Raw genomic sequence first — 18,844 nt, forward strand, 5'->3', positions numbered from 1 at the left:
CGCTAGGTTTTATCTGTTTTACTCGACGTCACTTCCCGAACAGAACACGGCGGGAAACTGTTGAGAACATGGCGGGTGAGCTCCGATATTCGCTTTTAAACGCATAAATGTATAACGAAACTGTCTGTGTTACTGCCCGTCGTGCGTCTTTCAATGCAGACATTTTGAAGTACACATTTTGAGTTGCAATTAAGTGCATGTCACTTTAAACGTTTGTTCAAGTGAACCCTGTGAAGACGTTGGCTATCCGTTTAGCACCAATGTTTATTGCGTTGCTTTCCTGGACTTGAATAGTTTCAGGACACTATACGCGCGCAGAAATGGTGTAATATAGTTATATCTACATGCACACCTTACATTTGCACGATCACCGAACGCCACGTGTCGGAATATCCAGCCACAAAAAAATGCTCGCAACTGTGCTTCACAAGCTTCTGTTTCTGCGCCCGGTTCTTGTTTGTCACACTTTATTCTTTCTCCTGTATTCAACTAGTATTCATTGCTTAGCGAACCCTGTGCTTTTGTTAACTGCATTAAGTAGTTCGTGCATGACACCATTTCTCAGGTTCCTCCCACATTGGTCGCGCTGTTGTATTTGGTTCTTAACACACACACACACACACAACAATGTAACAACCACCGACGCAATATAAAGCTCAAAATCGGTCGCACTAAACTATATCCCTTTTCAGTAGTCTCCTTGTCCAAAGGAGCTCTGGATGCATACATTGCTTCTGGGAACGACGTTGTCGAATTCAAGCTAGGTATTGCACCTTGCTTTTTATTTCTTAGTTCAGAGGTGGACTGCATAGTGTTTTCTTGTCCATTCGCTTATTTAGTCCGAACCGCCGAAGACCTGGACAATGACAGTCTTGGCTTCGCCCCCGAGATGTCACACCAGATATTTGGAGAAGGGTATGACCATGTGCAGAGAATTTACAGCACGTTACAATTCATTGTATTTAAGTGCTAGCATAGAGCCCCAACAGGCTTAATTTTTCGCGGGTCGTAAACCGGTATAAAAAAATACAACCATGCAACTTGTGCAGCGTTCTCACATGACTTGCCTTTCACAGGGAGAATATCTTTGGTTACCGAAACCTCAGGGTGAAAATTTACTACACTGCATGCAGCCTCAACATTTATGTCTCAGTGAAGTATGCGGAGAAGATCAGTGTCAAAAAGAGTGACGGTGTTAAGGTATGACAAGAATGTTCTTTGCAGTGCTTGCGTCTATTCGATATGCAGATGATTCCATGCTTTGTTGCATTCAAATATATTTCATGATTTATTTAACTTCGATTACAGCCAGATGATGTGGTAGGAATGGTCACAGAGAAGCTGCCCCCAGGTTTTTATAGCAACCTGGATCATTTTTCATCGATCCTTTCGAAAGAATCTCAGTTCAAGCCTTTCGGTGTTCTCCAGCATTCCTTCACTTTCAAGAAAGGTACTTACCGTGCATGTGGTTGAAACTGCAGTCTCGGTGAATGGCTTGTTTTTATATTACGTGGCATGCTATGTATCATGCTAACATGTAATGTGCACATTATCCCCATACGAACACTAAGTGACATGGATCCTTTTTAAGGCAACCCGGGCTGTCGTACCTTTGAGATCTACAAGGTAGATACAAAAGTACCTGGTTTCGTCGACTACCATGCCAGAATGCAGACTTTCATCCTGTGGTATATCGACGCTGCATCGTACATTGACTCGGATGATGAAAGATGGGAGTATTTTGTATTGTAAGTATTGTCCTAAGCATGCGATTAAGATCCCGCTACTGACAAAATGTCGTGTCTTCGGAATCCCACCTAATCGATTCCATTGCTATCTATGTTTCTCGCTTCGTGCTCTCCCAACATACTGTTTCTGTATGTGACACTCAGTATCATAAAAAATTTCTAAGAATTAATTAATTAATTTCTAGTAAATTAATTTCTAGTTTTAAGAAGTACAACGTGACAATGTACGTAACCTGCCGCTTGCGTGTTGAACGGAAAAATTTACGGGTTCGGATCAGGTTGAGAGGTCTTGGTTTGGTTTCCGGTTCAGCTCCGGAGTACAGAAGTAAAGGTTCTGCGCACTGCAGGAAAAGTTGTGCCAACATTCTCACAAACACGTTAAGTCGACAGCACTTTGATATCGAGCATTTATTTATTTAAGATATACATGATACATAATGAGTTATACGGTGTGCTTCAACAAAAAAATGCTGTTTGTCTCAGGGGAAATTGAATTTTCCCAACTGAGCTCCAAACTTTGCAACGTCACGTTTTTTTTTTTTACGGAAACAGAAGGCGCATGCCAGATTTACCCCATCCTATTGGGAAGTACATTCACTAACACAGTCGTAATAAGCACCAAAAAAAAAAGAGAAAAGCATCAGTCCTAGGAGCAAATTGCCAGCAGCGCTCAGATCTCCCAAAGAAGCCATGCCAGGAGGCCCTGTATCTGTCCACTTACTATCCCTTATCTAAGCTTCTGCTGATAACAGCAGTATGGTTGCAGGGCAAAGTTATCTGAAAGACACATAGTGTATGGGGTGGGTTGGTACATATCCTTGAGCAAGGCAACAAAAGAAAGACTGACATAAAGTTTAAGTCAAAGGATGTGTATATCAGGCAGATTGTGTAAAGACAACTCATTGTGGAACAAGGTAGAGATTGTGTTAGTGCCCCCACCGCCCTGCTTACTAAGAAGCAAGAAGAAGTGATAAAGAAAGGTTGTTGGTTCAGGTGAAATCCGTGTTTGGCATCAAGTGTTATCTGTGACAGAATGTCATATGGGGGAGTGCAGGTTAGAATGTGTGTTTGTTCCGTTTCATTGTCAGTAAACTGTTGAAAGTTGCCTCCTGGTTGTCTGTGTCCCTTTCTTTTGTCGCCTTGCTCAAGGGTATCTGAAAGAAGAGTGAGAAGGAAATAGGAAGGGGCTGGTGACCAACTTTCTTCCCCCATGTCTTGCATTAATTTGATGGAGAACTGAGCTCCGCTGAAAATTTTTGCGCTTCGAAATGACGTTTTTTTGCTTCTTTTCTTTTGTCCCAGCTATTACCGAAGCAGTAGGGAATATATTTTACAATGCGGTGGGGTAAATCCGGCACGGGCTTTCTGTTTCTCTAAAAAGAAAACGTGAGGTTGACTCGGCAAATTTCTTAGATTAATTGGGAAAATTAAATTTGTGCGAATTAAATTTGATAAATGTGCTCAGAAGTAATGGCGAAATCTCCCACGAGATAAATAAGTGTTGACACCATAATGTCCTGACAAATAGGTTTTTATATACGATTTCTTTGTTTTTTTCTTTTCTTTTTTCACGTTACATTTTTTCACGTTAGGCAAGCAGAAGAGATGAGCAAATGTTAGTAAAATAATGTGTACACCTCGTATTAGTACAGTACCTGCTATTTGTCATGCCCAGACCACCACAGGCCTACAGTAGGCAAATCAAGGTCGCAAGGAAACGAAAATAGGTTTTGTGCTGCGAAATTAGAAACACAACTCGCAGCTGGAGCCCGACTCAAACACAGAGCACATGGCCAAAAGGATTACGAGCATTGTGTATCACATTCGCGTGTTGATGGAATTTTGAATAACATTTGCAGCATATGAGGCAGTTTTAGCCATCAACTAGGGTGTCTTTCGCACCCTTCATCCCTGCATATTATCCTTCTGCATAAGCCTTACATAAAAAAAACAACACAAAAACTCCATCAAATTTCCATTGTCCAATCATGATGCAGATCTCGCGGGCCGATGAGTAGCGCCCCCAGCGGATCGTGCGGACGGGCTCCTCATGGGGTTTGCGAATTATGACTAGAGCCTGAAGTTTTAGGGTTAAACCCGATTTTTCCCCGAATTTGCACCCCGAATTGAAGGTTGCCGCTTTAGGGTGAAACCCGATTTTTACCCGGCAAATTGCCCTCACTGGGATCTCTGTAGGAGTGCACAAACTTACTTATTTGGCAGCTAATGCAGTTCCATCACTGTTTGTACCAAACCACTACACTTAGGTTGAGTAACTGAGCCCGATTTCTCCTCGAATTTAGCATACTGGAAGTTTTTTTCACCCGAATTTGCACGAATTTGGTGCACATATTTATTTACCCGATTTTTACCCCCCGAATTTAGAAAAAAATATTTCCCAAAAACTTCAGGCTCTAATTATGACGTGGTCGTCATAATCTAGTCGGTCGTGGTTTCAACACGGCGGCTATCTTCACAGCTTGAATGGACGTCGGGCTCAATGGGGTTTTCCTCCCATGCCAGTCCTGCTGCAGTCGCTCCGTCGGAGATAACATGCATTCCTCCTTCTCTTCTATATTTTGTGTTACAGTCAACCCTCGATTTATGAACCTTCGATTTATGAACCTTCGATTTATGAATTCCCTCGTTTTATGAACACGAGCCCGGGGAACCAAACTTTTTTCATTAATTCTTTCCTCGTTTTATGAACCTCGATATTCGAATAATGAACGGAATTTCTGGGAACCAACTAGGAGTTGCCCAGTGTTTTTGCCCTCAATTTATGAATGGATCGTTCCGAGGTCAACAGAAACCTTCAAAGGGATAATTCTGTGGTCTCATGAATGACACCTGAACGGACATAACGTTTTCCAGGTATTGCACCCTCGGTTCTTAACCCCTCGAAATCCGAACAACAAACGGGTTTTCCGGGGTCGCACAAGGTGCGACCAAGTGTTCCTGACCTCAGTTGATGAATAAGGTGGTTGCTGTCACCCGGAGATTAATAAACGGAGGTTAAAAATCCCGGAGGAAATTCGAGACCAGTCCAGTGCGAATGTGGTGACATCTCTTATTTCCAAGATTGACACAGCGGAAGGCATGGTCCAAAGCAAAATTAAACAATTTAGTATTGCATAATAAAGAGAGTGTGAATGCGCTAATGTCTGTTCTTTGTGAGATTGATACAGCAGAAGGCAAGGTCAAAAGCAACATTACACAATATATGGCATTATAAACACAATCCCAACTCAGAAATACTGTTGCATTTGCTCGATAGTACTCAGTTAACTGAATTTTCGATTTATGAATCCCTCGATTTATGAACGATTTTTCGGGGAACCGAGGGTGTTCATAAATCGAGGGTTGACTGTATATCCTGGTTCCCCTGTCTGTGCATACGTCACATGGTGCGGGGGGAGTTCGGGTTCAGTCTATTTACCTTCTGTGGAATCATTCATTTTGATTTCTTCATACCTGTCAAGTTCTTCATTGCAATGTCCCTCTATGTTTAATTGCGTCGTCTACTGCTCCGTGACACCCGGCAGGCTTCTTCCGGTGTCGTCATTGTGTGTCTCGCTCACCGTTTTTTGCCATGTCTAACCACCTAGCCCAACTCTCTACTTTGTCAGCCTAGCTTATTCGAAAATCTATAAACATGATTTCTTGTGATATTTCTTGTTACATGTCCCCGTTCTACCGCTTTCTTTGACAGACACGAGAAGAAGATTATAGGAGGCGCAACGTACTACCTATTTGCTGGATACGCCACTGTGTACCGGTACTACGCCTACCCTGCAAACATGAGACCCAGAATAAGGTAATCTTGTCCGACCTCCGCTGCTAATTGCTCTTATGGAGAGTTCGTCTGTTTCAGCCAAATGCTAATCCTTCCACCATTTCAAAAGCATGGACTGGGGGCAGAGCTTTTGCAGACAATATACAATTATTACCTCAAAGAGCCTAGTGTGGTGGATGTCACCGGTATGATAAGTTCTTGTTTATTACTAATCACTAGGTGTGCATAGGCTTTTAATTATTGTCTATTCACGCTTACAGTGGAGGATCCCTCCGAGGCATTCACTCGGCTGAGGGACTTTGTAGATGCAAGAAACTGCTTAAAGCTTGCGTCGTACAGTCCAAAAAAGCTGCATAAAGGTTTTTCAGAAGAAATGAGGAAAGAAGCACAGGAAAAGCTGAAGCTTAACAAGGTAACGACAGCAATTACTCGTGACATATGTGCTATTTGTTGATTGTGGTGCAGAACAGTGGTGATAAAACATTTGCATGAAGAGGGGGGGGGGGCAGAAAAAGCAAGTCCGGATGACAGGGCTGGGAGAATAAAGTAGTTGTGTTGTGGCAGAGACACAATGTTAACCGTACAAATCCCTCTATGCGGTGTCGCAGACATGAAACTCACGATGCAGTCAAGGACAGCTTTTTTTAACTTCTATGGAATAAATCCATAGGCTATCTATAGGCACCGTAGAATAAATCTGAATTGTCTGACAAGTCTGAATTTTTTGTCAGTGGAACAAATAAACTTTTCCCAAGTCTTTTTTTTTTCCCTACAGTATACTTGAAAACTCTGTGTGTGTCTGTTCTGCTGCATGAGCATGGGATAACACATCACAACTCTTGAGAACGTGTCGTGGTGTCTTTTTTTCTGTTCCGTGTCTCTGGTTTTATCGTCGTTTTTACATCACAACTCATCAGATGGGTGGAAGTTTAGGCTAGTTTGCAGAAGATCATCATAGACTGGGTAGCAAAGTGGGAAAGCACAGGTGACGAGAGAACAGATGAGGACAGGCGCAACTCATTTCCTATTCAGTGGGATGGGTGGTCGGATCTTCATAAGGAAGGAGTGTATATATATTGGGCCTTGTATTGCTCCCATTCTCAGTGACCTACTGTTGACTAAGATGGATAGGTCCTTGTCCAGTGTGCTGCAGGCTGTAGGAGTGGTAAAAACCTTCTGCTTTGTTGGTGATTATATGATTATTCTCAAGGGAGAGACTGATTCACTTGTACCACAAGCTCACAGTATCATATCTAAGGTGGGAACTGTCCTCAGCCCACTAGTGCTAGCGCATGAGCGAACTGTGTGTTAAAAATTGAGCTGTTCTTGAATATTGCAAGGGGTCCCCCCATGTCCGTCTCCCACTCCTTCCTGCTGTCCTCTCTCCACCTGTGCACTTCTGTACGCCTCTCGTAGGTGCAGTTGCTTCGCGTAGCCAACACGGAATTTAAAAAATCATTGGAAGGGGAAGTACATCAACTTTATGAGGCATTCGACGGTGCCAATAGTTTTATCTGAAGAATCAAGTCTGACTATATGGAGTCCGAAAAATCAGTCTGACTACATTCTGCACAATTAGAGCCTGAAGTTTTAAGGTTTAACCCGATTCTTCCCCGAATTTGCACCAGAAGCGTATACCAAGAGGGGGAGTCAAGTCCTGTAGATCACATAAACAAAATACAGAAACCGACACTGAAGATTTTTGTTTAAGTTTAATTTGTACAAGCTTTCGCGTGGAGGTCCACGCTTCCTCAGGTACAAAGTGAAGTGGTGACACTCATAAGTGTATATATAGTACAGACATATACACGACTAAACACACTGCTGTACAAAGAAAGGGAAGGGGAAAGGAGATATGGTGCCACATGTCTGTGTACAATGAATTGCTGGGCAGACGGATAAGTGACCTCTAACAGTTTAAGAACAGTAAAAGGTGTTATTGTGAACAAAAAGGCTCGCCAACCCAGTTTCGCGGAAGGTGGGTCAGGAGTATGGGAAATTTGCACCCCGAGTTGAAGGTTGCCTCCTTAAGGCGAAACCCGATTTTTACTCGGCAAATTGCCCTCGCTGAGACGTCTTTAGGAACAAACACTAACTTGTTTGACAGCAAATTCAGTTTACATCACCGTTTGTACCAAACTATTACAGTTAGTTTCACTAGTTGAGCCCGATTTCTCCCCGGATTTAGCATAATGGAAGTTTTTCCTCACGAAGTTTTCCTCACATTTGCATGAATTTAGATGTTTATTTACCCGATTTTTACCCCCGAATTTAGAAAAAAAATATTTCCCAAAAACTTCAGGCTCTATGCACAATCGAGATGCAGTGTACACGTTCTCCCCTATTCAGCTACAATGGTATGCAGATTCTTAGTCAAGTTGAAATTTTCCACATTTACCCAAGCGACACATTTTTATTTGTTTTTCCAAATTAAAGGAATAATGAAATATAGTGTAGAATCTGCAAGCATATGATGTGAACAAACATATACAAACTTTATTCACACTCCTGTCAGTGCTTGTTATTTTCTGTATGATATGTATCTGTTCAGTGTTAGTAATACACATCTCAATTGCTCAGCGTCAAGCACGAAAAGTCTACGAAATGCTCCGCCTTCATGTGACAAACAGAAGCAACCCCGGTCAGTATAAAATGTACAGGCTGGAAGTCAAGAACAGGTTGAATGCCCCGTATCAGGTAAGAACCTCGCAGCATGGTATAACCCTGGTTTTGTAATGCCGAGTCTTTAAAGTCCGCATTTTACGATGGCCTTTCCTCCACCCATGGCTGTGAAACGACAAAAGTTGCAGGTTATTATGCAAGCTTTTTAAAGATTATTTTCCACCCGAAAATCTGCTTTTCCACCTGGCATGTAGCCCGATTTTTACCCCATTTCTCGGCTTCCGAAATAAAACCAGATATTTAACGAAGATTTTTCAAAAACATAAAAAAACGAGGGTCTATGCAAAATTCATAGGGATTTCATGAAATTCAGTTCAATTCAATTGATCACTTCAGGTACCCCCCCCCCCCCAAAAAAAAAAAAAAAACATGCCAAAGTGCAAATTGACCCACTAATACTGGCACCAGAGTATGGTAAACCATGGCCACTTGGATACAGAAGGCCTGCTTATTGCCTCCTCTCCCTCCTTCGCTACGTGGACATATAAAGTCAGAATTCATCTGCTACTGCGATTCGCCGTTCTGCGAATTCAAGAACTCGCAAGTGATTGCACCTAACTTAGAACCTCTAAAATTGCATCTGTAGACAAAATGCAACAAGCTTTCCGGAAAATCAATAAATCAATCTTGAGAGAAAGATATGGGACCGTTTTGCGCTAACGTTTTCCCATTTAGTATGCGGGGACGTTCAATCACTACTTGCAGACGACGGTGGTTCGTCTCCACGGCTACGACCGCTGAAAGCACGTTCGTGATTGGCTACAGCCGTTGAAAACACAATCCCGATTGGCTGACTCTTAGTTGTTACGTCATGTCGACGAGTGAGCAGGCTTTCTCTATCTGCTGCTTTTTCTACCGACATTGCCCTGATTTTACCCGTTTAGCAGCTCCCGAAATAAAACCCTATTTTTGACACACACGCGCGCGCACACTTTAACAGATTCCCCCAAAATGCAAAACCTGAAAACACGAGGGTCTAATAATTAATCTCACGTTGTGAACATTTTCCTCTGATCGCCACTGGCAATTGTGTGGCATCCTTCATAGCTGTCCACTTTGCATGCTTGCAATATGTAATTCTTTTTCAATGCTCTTGCATGTTCTGAATTACCATCTGGCCACCTTACTAAAGACGGTGCCTAACTGAAACGTTATTAGTACCAGTTTTCCGTTCGGTTAACGAGGTACGCGGGATCAACTCGCGAAAAATGACAAAAAAACGCATTTTCTGGAAATATTTTGCACATTTCGTAGTCGGGGCGACCCCTTGCTAACTATCGGGAAGATATTGAATAAGAAACGGGTGACTAGTTATTCAATCCATCTCTCACTATGTGTGTCCACTCCTCTTTACTGCTAGGGTGTCGCTCGAATGGAGAAATGCGACACCCCGGTGTTCCGTAAACTTTTGTCCCAAGCTGTACACCATGTCAAAGCACAGTCAAATTTTTATATTGGACTGATTGATTTGTCATATTTATTTATTTTATTATTTATTTCTCATCTTTTGTTGTATGCATTATTTAGAAACAAGAAACTCTAATAGAGTGCCTGAGATAATGCTTGATCAAACTCCCCAAATTTTGCGAGAAGTAAAACTTACTTTACGCATAAGTTACATGCGCCAGCTCGGCTACTTTCTTAAAGGAGTTGCGACAGTAATCTTTGCAGCATTTAATGCACGCGAGGGTTAGTGGTAAAAAAAGTAGGGGTGTGCGAATATTCGAATTCTCAAATTCGAATCGAATATCAAACGCTCGAACTATTCGATTCGCGAATAGTTCCGCGATTCCACTGCGAAAATATTGCGGAATTTTTTGTTTGGCGCGGAATTTCACTGAGTCCCTTATTTTTAGGGGTGTGCGGATATTCGAGTTCTCGAATTTGAATCCAATATCAAAAACTCGAAGTATTTCATTGGCGAATCGAATACCCAATATTCGGATTTCCGATATTCGACTATTCCCAGAACAGATGCGTATACGAAGAGGGGAGTCAAGTCCTGTAGATCACATAAACAAAATACAGAAGCCGACACTGAAGATTTTTGTTTAAATTTAATTTGTACAAGCTTTCGCGTGGAGGTCCACGCTTCCTCAGGTACAAAGTGAAGTGGTGACACACATAAGTATATATAGTATAGACACTGCTGTACAAAGAAAGGGAAGAGGAAAGGAGATATGGTGCCACATGTCTGTGTACAATGAATAGCTGGGCAGACGGATAAGTGACCTCTAACCGTTTAAGAACAGTAAAAGGTGTTGTTATGAACAAAAAGGCTCGCCAACCCAGTTTCGCGGAAGGGGGGTCAGGAGTATGGGAAACGAGTGGCCCAGAATGGACAAAAGGGAAGGTTACGGATTATCTAACGGAGTACCAGACGATGACTGAAAATGGGGATTCAAGAATTGTGCACAAATAAATATAGATATATAGCTACTAAATTTACATAAGCGGATATAACGAGCCAGGACTAAGATTCAGACCATTTGGTGTGAGACACTTGAATTGCGAAATTAAGTAGGACTCTCTATTCTTACGTTTAATGTCGGTGCGGAACCCAGATTCTAGCAATATAATTTTCAAATCAGTTTCAAAATCGTGATTAGGTTGATTGAAGTGAATGGCGACAGGAGTTTGGCGGGCATTTAGGATATCAAATTTGTGGCCATAAAATCTTTTTCTCATTGTGTTGGAGGTTTCACCGATGTATTGTGAATTGCACTTGCTGCAGAATATCAAGTAACAAATATTGGGTGAATTACAGTGGAGTGAATGACGAATTTTCAAACAGAAGTCACCCAAAGTGCTACGGGCAATGGTGGACGGCGCGATAAATTTACAGGTCTGGCACCGTGTACTACCACAGGGATAACAACCCGGCGAGCGCTTCATCATGCATGATGACGTGAGGATGTCGCGCAAATTTTTCGATCTACGGAATGCTACTAATGGGGGAGTGGGAAAAATTTCCTTTAATTGCTCGTCAGCATGTAATATATTGAGGTGGCGTCTAAGAATGGAATTGGTATTGACAAGTGATTTATGATATGTGGTGGATAAAACTACATTACTTAAGTCCTCTTTACGTTTCGGGGTGAATAAGGACTCCCTGGATAGGCTAGATGATTTGGCAAACGAGTCATGGATGAGTTCAAATGGGTAATTTCTTTTTTCGAAATCAGATACCATTTGTTGAGCATGTTTTACAAAATCAGTCTGATCTGAGCAGATTCGTTTCAGGCGCAAGAACTGACCATATGGAATACTCCTTTTCTGGTGATTGGGATGATAGCTTTCATAGTGGAGATACTGGCGCTTGTCCGTTGGTTTCTTGTATAGTTCGGTGGTCAGCCTACCAGATTTACATGACACTGTCACATCAAGGAAGTTGATGGATGACCTTGAATAGTTACAGGTAAATTTAATTTTGCTATGCAGAGAATTGAAGTGATCAAAAAATGACTGCAGAGATGCCTCATCACCAGACCAGAGGACAAAAATGTCGTCGATGAACCTGAGATATATAAGTGGCTTAAGGGGGAAAGAATTGAGGGCTGAGTTTTCAAAACGACCCATGAATAAATTGGCATAATTAGGTGAAACCCGGGAGCCCATGGCAGCGCCATGAATTTGGACGAAGTGTTGATCGTTGAATACGAAGTTATTACAGCTAAGAACTAGTTCTAAAAGGGGGATGATAGCGGGCATGGGAAGAATATCGGAAGGGTGAGAATTAAGGAAGTGTTCAACAGCAGAGAGACCTTCGTCATTGGGAATGTTAGTGTATAGCGAAACGACATCCATTGTTGCCAACAAAATGTCACCATGGTTACTGAAATGGTCATGGACAGCGTTAATTTTGGAAAGGAAATCGTTTGTGTCTTTGACAAAGGATGGGAGAAGGGGTGGGATGTGTTTGATGCAGTGGTCAGCAACTAAGGATAATTTCTCTGTCGGTGTGTTTATTCCTGAAATAATGGGCCTCCCAGGGTTATTGGGTTTATGAACTTTGATCAAAAGATAAAAATTACCTGGTGTAACGTTCTTAGGACGCAAGAATTTGGAAATATGGGACGGGATAAGTTTACTAGTGACGAGTTCATCAATTTTCTTATTAATAAGAAGACAAAAGGAAGGGGTTGGATCCTGATCGATAGCTCTGTAGAATGAGCGGTCACTTAACTGCCTGTCTGCTTCCGCGATGTAGTCGGATGTATTGAGAACAACTATACCGCCACCCTTGTCCGCTGGTCTGATAATAATGTCATTACGGGCTTTAAGATTTCGTAGCGCTACTTTCTCACAATTAGACAAGTTATCAGTGTGTACAATAGATTTCGAATAATTTGTCTTGATATCCTTGTGAACGGCCTTGATGTAATTGTCAATAAGGGGGCTAGTTCTAGAGGAGTCCGGCGTCCAGCTGGAGGGGTTTCGGAAGGGCGCGGCATCTGAGCTAGGTTTATCGTGAAAGAAGGTTTTCAGGTGCATTCTCCTACCTAAGTTGTGCAGATCGTGCAGAATTTCAAATTCATCAATATTACGATCCGTAGGTACAAAACTGAGACCTTTTGAGAGAACACCAAGTTCAGCCTCGTCGAGGGTCACATCAGAAAGATTAAAGACGGTGTTATGGCCAGCCTTCGTGGAAGATGGTTCAGAATTTATCACGTCACAAATGCCATGCGCTAAAATGGGAGATAGGATAAGATCATCACGTTTCGATTTTTTGGTTTTGATTTCGTGAATTTTCTTCAGCTTATTGGCAGTGAATTCAGAGAGATTAAGAACTTCATGTTGAGAGAGTTGGTTAGCAAGCTGTTTGAGCTGGTTATCAATATCTTTCAAGACGTAAGAACTTTCCTGTCTGAGAATTTTAACTAGTTGGAGCGACGCATTATTGAGAGCGGTAGCCCACTTCGTAGAGCTCAAGGGGGAATGGAACTTAAAAGACGGCGTGATGGACAATGATAAACCTTTGGGAATTATACGTTGAGATATACAATCTGTATAAAAACTAAAATTAGACAGGAATCTAGCTTTCCTAGCCAAAAGTTTACGAGCTTTTTGGCTAGGAAAGCTAGATTCCTGTCTAATTTTAGTTTTTATACAGATTGTATATCTCAACGTATAATTCCCAAAGGTTTATCATTGTCCATCACGCCGTCTTTTAAGTTCCATTCCCCCTTGAGCTCTACGAAGTGGGCTACCGCTCTCAATAATGCGTCGCTCCAACTAGTTAAAATTCTCAGACAGGAAAGTTCTTACGTCTTGAAAGATATTGATAACCAGCTCAAACAGCTTGCTAACCAACTCTCTCAACATGAAGTTCTTAATCTCTCTGAATTCACTGCCAATAAGCTGAAGAAAATTCACGAAATCAAAACCAAAAAATCGAAACGTGATGATCTTATCCTATCTCCCATTTTAGCGCATGGCATTTGTGACGTGATAAATTCTGAACCATCTTCCACGAAGGCTGGCCATAACACCATCTTTAATCTTTCTGATGTGACCCTCGACGAGGCTGAACTTGGTGTTCTCTCAAAAGGTCTCAGTTTTGTACCTACGGATCGTAATATTGATGAATTTGAAATTCTGCACGATCTGCACAACTTAGGTAGGAGAATGCACCTGAAAACCTTCTTTCACGATAAACCTAGCTCAGATGCCGCGCCCTTCCGAAACCCCTCCAGCTGGACGCCGGACTCCTCTAGAACTAGCCCCCTTATTGACAATTACATCAAGGCCGTTCACAAGGATATCAAGACAAATTATTCGAAATCTATTGTACACACTGATAACTTGTCTAATTGTGAGAAAGTAGCGCTACGAAATCTTAAAGCCCGTAATGACATTATTATCAGACCAGCGGACAAGGGTGGCGGTATAGTTGTTCTCAATACATCCGACTACATCGCGGAAGCAGACAGGCAGTTAAGTGACCGCTCATTCTACAGAGCTATCGATCAGGATCCAACCCCTTCCTTTTGTCTTCTTATTAATAAGAAAATTGATGAACTCGTCACTAGTAAACTTATCCCGTCCCATATTTCCAAATTCTTGCGTCCTAAGAACGTTACACCAGGTAATTTTTATCTTTTGATCAAAGTTCATAAACCCAATAACCCTGGGAGGCCCATTATTTCAGGAATAAACACACCGACAGAGAAATTATCCTTAGTTGCTGACCACTGCATCAAACACATCCCACCCCTTCTCCCATCCTTTGTCAAAGACACAAACGATTTCCTTTCCAAAATTAACGCTGTCCATGACCATTTCAGTAACCATGGTGACATTTTGTTGGCAACAATGGATGTCGTTTCGCTATACACTAACATTCCCAATGACGAAGGTCTCTCTGCTGTTGAACACTTCCTTAATTCTCACCCTTCCGATATTCTTCCCATGCCCGCTATCATCCCCCTTTTAGAACTAGTTCTTAGCTGTAATAACTTCGTATTCAACGATCAACACTTCGTCCAAATTCATGGCGCTGCCATGGGCTCCCGGGTTTCACCTAATTATGCCAATTTATTCATGGGTCGTTTTGAAAACTCAGCCCTCAATTCTTTCCCCCTTAAGCCACTTATATATCTCAGGTTCATCGACGACATTTTTGTCCTCTGGTCTGGTGATGAGGCATCTCTGCAGTCATTTTTTGATCACTTCAATTCTCTGCATAGCAAAATTAAATTTACCTGTAACTATTCAAGGTCATCCATCAACTTCCTTGATGTGACAGTGTCATGTAAATCTGGTAGGCTGACCACCGAACTATACAAGAAACCAACGGACAAGCGCCAGTATCTCCACTATGAAAGCTATCATCCCAATCACCAGAAAAGGAGTATTCCATATGGTCAGTTCTTGCGCCTGAAACGAATCTGCTCAGATCAGACTGATTTTGTAAAACATGCTCAACAAATGGTATCTGATTTCGAAAAAAGAAATTACCCATTTGAACTCATCCATGACTCGTTTGCCAAATCATCTAGCCTATCCAGGGAGTCCTTATTCACCCCGAAACGTAAAGAGGACTTAAGTAATGTAGTTTTATCCACCACATATCATAAATCACTTGTCAATACCAATTCCATTCTTAGACGCCACCTCAATATATTACATGCTGACGAGCAATTAAAGGAAATTTTTCCCACTCCCCCATTAGTAGCATTCCGTAGATCGAAAAATTTGCGCGACATCCTCACGTCATCATGCATGATGAAGCGCTCGCCGGGTTGTTATCCCTGTGGTAGTACACGGTGCCAGACCTGTAAATTTATCGCGCCGTCCACCATTGCCCGTAGCACTTTGGGTGACTTCTGTTTGAAAATTCGTCATTCACTCCACTGTAATTCACCCAATATTTGTTACTTGATATTCTGCAGCAAGTGCAATTCACAATACATCGGTGAAACCTCCAACACAATGAGAAAAAGATTTTATGGCCACAAATTTGATATCCTAAATGCCCGCCAAACTCCTGTCGCCATTCACTTCAATCAACCTAATCACGATTTTGAAACTGATTTGAAAATTATATTGCTAGAATCTGGGTTCCGCACCGACATTAAACGTAAGAATAGAGAGTCCTACTTAATTTCGCAATTCAAGTGTCTCACACCAAATGGTCTGAATCTTAGTCCTGGCTCGTTATATCCGCTTATGTAAATTTAGTAGCTATATATCTATATTTATTTGTGCACAATTCTTGAATCCCCATTTTCAGTCATCGTCTGGTACTCCGTTAGATAATCCGTAACCTTCCCTTTTGTCCATTCTGGGCCACTCGTTTCCCATACTCCTGACCCCCCTTCCGCGAAACTGGGTTGGCGAGCCTTTTTGTTCATAACAACACCTTTTACTGTTCTTAAACGGTTAGAGGTCACTTATCCGTCTGCCCAGCTATTCATTGTACACAGACATGTGGCACCATATCTCCTTTCCTCTTCCCTTTCTTTGTACAGCAGTGTCTATACTATATATACTTATGTGTGTCACCACTTCACTTTGTACCTGAGGAAGCGTGGACCTCCACGCGAAAGCTTGTACAAATTAAATTTAAACAAAAATCTTCAGTGTCGGCTTCTGTATTTTGTTTATATTCCCAGAACATGAACGACATCTCCTGAAGGTGGGCTGCACCTGACGCTTCCCTGTATGAGGTGAAGCCTGCTTTACGAAACTGCACATTGCTGCAGGGCCAGCACAGACAGATTGTAGTTTAGCTTAAGATAAAGTTAGCCCAAGTTTATTGCACATACTCCGCCTGAGGAAGGGAAGGCGTCCCTCCCGTGTGCAGTTTAGCGGTGGCAGTGTGGGAATTTTGATTTGATGTTTGGGAGCTTGCCTTTTTAAGACTCTTACATAACGCCTACAGCACAGAAACAAAAAGGGTGTCCGAAAGACGTAACTTCCAGAGGGCATGTATTGTAAGCTCCTTCCTATAATCTTCCAATAAAGTTCCTATAAACTCTGTAGATGCCGAAAGACTTTTCAACAAGTATAAAATGATTGCAGGCGACAGACAGCATTCTTTGTCAGAGGAGAACACAAGATATCATGTATGTAATGCTGAGCCACAACAGTGCTTCGAATTTGTAATTTTATAAAATATTTTTTGTTTCCACATTATGCAAGAAAATAAAGTGTTTCCCATTTCAAGCAGCCGTTGACTGCTTGTCGCGGAAAATTGTGGAATTTACAAGCCGCTGCCGCAGAATTTTGAATTTGCCACTGCAGAAAACCAGGGGGCCTTACTCATTGGTGTTCTGGATTGGGGAGTTCCCATTTTTTGCACTTTAACTCTTTACCACAGCCTCCGTCATCATCATCATCATTATTCATGTGTCGTTCTTACGTGCAACCATTTTCTTTGCTGTACACTTGCATGCTTGTTCGGCTTGTACATGCATGCCGTGATCTTTCTATCCAATGGGAGTTGTAAGACCAGGGTCCGAATTTTCGCAAATGCCTGGTGGCACACAGTAATCGGTCTTTATTCTGCACAGAGACAAAAGGCAGATATGGAGAAGCTGCGTCACGTGATGTCTGAAGAAGAGTTCCGTACCACCCAGCAGTGTCTGAATGCGGAAAACCGGTTTGAGCAATTAGAGACACAATACCGCGAGGTGGAGCTCGAATACAGGAGGGTACTTGAGAGGTTGGCCGCTTCAAACCTCAGGTGATCGCCCGACTTTGTTGGAATTATGTCACATTGGAGTATAATGGAATGCAGACACACCTTCGTCTTCGTGACATGCCTGTTGATATGCCAAACAGAGAAAAAAAAAGCATAGCAATTATGCTCAAAAAATGTTACGCGGAGTTAAAGACGAGGGCCTTGTTAATTTTTCTCTCAGATGCTAAATAACAAAACTGTTTCTGGACATGTTCTTACTAATACAATGTTACAAAGTTTAAATGGTCCTTTTTACAAGTTGTTCTTATATCTGGCATTACATATTAAAATTGTGGTTCAGCAGTGCTGTTCCACACCAGAGGTACTATGATAGGAAATTACGACGTTTTCTTTTTTTTTTTTTTTAGTGAAGGCTCGTGTCAGACAACTGTGGATCAAATATTTCTGGAAAATTTAAATTACTTTGACGTTTTGCTGCTGGTTCAGGAAGCCCTCCAAGTCACACCTACATAGTGGCAACTACTGTTGTGCCAGTACTTCATAACCACAAATTGCAGATGTGATCATACTAGGCATTTATGTATCTCACGTAAACGCCTAATGCGATCAGACGCTGCTGTTAATACAGGCTAACATCACTTATTCATGCGAGGCATATTTTATTTGCTTCCATTCAGCATTGATTGCTTATGTCAAAGATTTCTACAAAGGCCCGAGATTGTCACACAGCCATTTGTATCTTTGTGGAATGACCCTGCTGAGTGTGTGGTATTTGATAAGGAAGACAAGGGCCATCTTTAACATGCTTTTGTTATGCAACGAGGCCTTTTATATGCTGTTAGCACTTTTAAACATGTTCAAGCCTTAACAAAAACAGGTTCATTGTGAACTGTGTCCTTCGGCAAGAGGTTGCTTATGTTGTATGCGGGATGTTTACCACGTCTGCATATTGTGGAGATGAATTCTGTAAATTATGTTGTATTTGCGAGTTATTAAAAGTGTGTTGCAAGTGCACATCTTGCTTGGTCATATTTGGGGATTGAAGGTGTTATTCCAGCTGCAAGCCTGATTCCATAATACATAGAACCTGAAGTTTTAGGGTTTAACCCAATTCTTCCCCGAATGGAAGGTTGCCTCTTTAGGGTGAAACCCAATTTTTACCCAGCAAATTGCCCTCACTGAAATGTCTGTAGGTATTCACACTAACTTGTTTGGCAGCAAACACAGTTACATCACCATTTGTGCCGAACCAGTTCAGTTAGTTTGAGTAACCAAGCTAGATTTCTCCCCGAATTTAGCGTACTGGAAGTTTTCCCACCCGAATTTGCATGAATTTAAAGCACATGTTTATTTACCCGATTTTTACTCCCAAATTTAGAAAAAAATATTTCCCGAAAACTTCAAGGTCTAATAATATACCACAGGGTAATGTGGTAAAACAAATCATGTGTAGGGCCTGAAGTTGTT

At 41.8% G+C, this 18,844-nt stretch overlaps 1 protein-coding gene across 2 annotated transcripts; it reads left to right on the forward strand.

Annotated features, from left to right (window-relative positions):
* The first annotated feature begins 40 nt into the window (after positions 1-40).
* LOC135386116 (histone acetyltransferase type B catalytic subunit-like) lies at positions 41-18,391 on the forward strand. 2 transcript variants are annotated; one of them, XM_064615860.1, is made up of 11 exons: positions 41-75; positions 693-764; positions 840-915; positions 1,077-1,200; positions 1,309-1,450; positions 1,592-1,748; positions 5,461-5,565; positions 5,623-5,729; positions 5,805-5,956; positions 8,125-8,241; positions 17,247-18,391. In XM_064615860.1, exons 1-11 carry the CDS (start codon positions 69-71, stop codon positions 17,421-17,423), a joined length of 1,236 nt encoding a protein of 411 aa, XP_064471930.1. In that variant the 5' UTR covers positions 41-68; the 3' UTR covers positions 17,424-18,391. The 2 variants fall into 2 exon arrangements, with proteins under 2 accessions (XP_064471930.1, XP_064471931.1); XM_064615861.1 differs by having other exon boundaries at positions 696-764.
* The last annotated feature ends 453 nt before the right edge of the window (positions 18,392-18,844 follow it).

Source organism: Ornithodoros turicata, chromosome 2 (genome assembly GCF_037126465.1).
Source record: "Ornithodoros turicata isolate Travis chromosome 2, ASM3712646v1, whole genome shotgun sequence".
Classification (NCBI taxonomy): Eukaryota; Metazoa; Arthropoda; class Arachnida; order Ixodida; family Argasidae; genus Ornithodoros; species Ornithodoros turicata.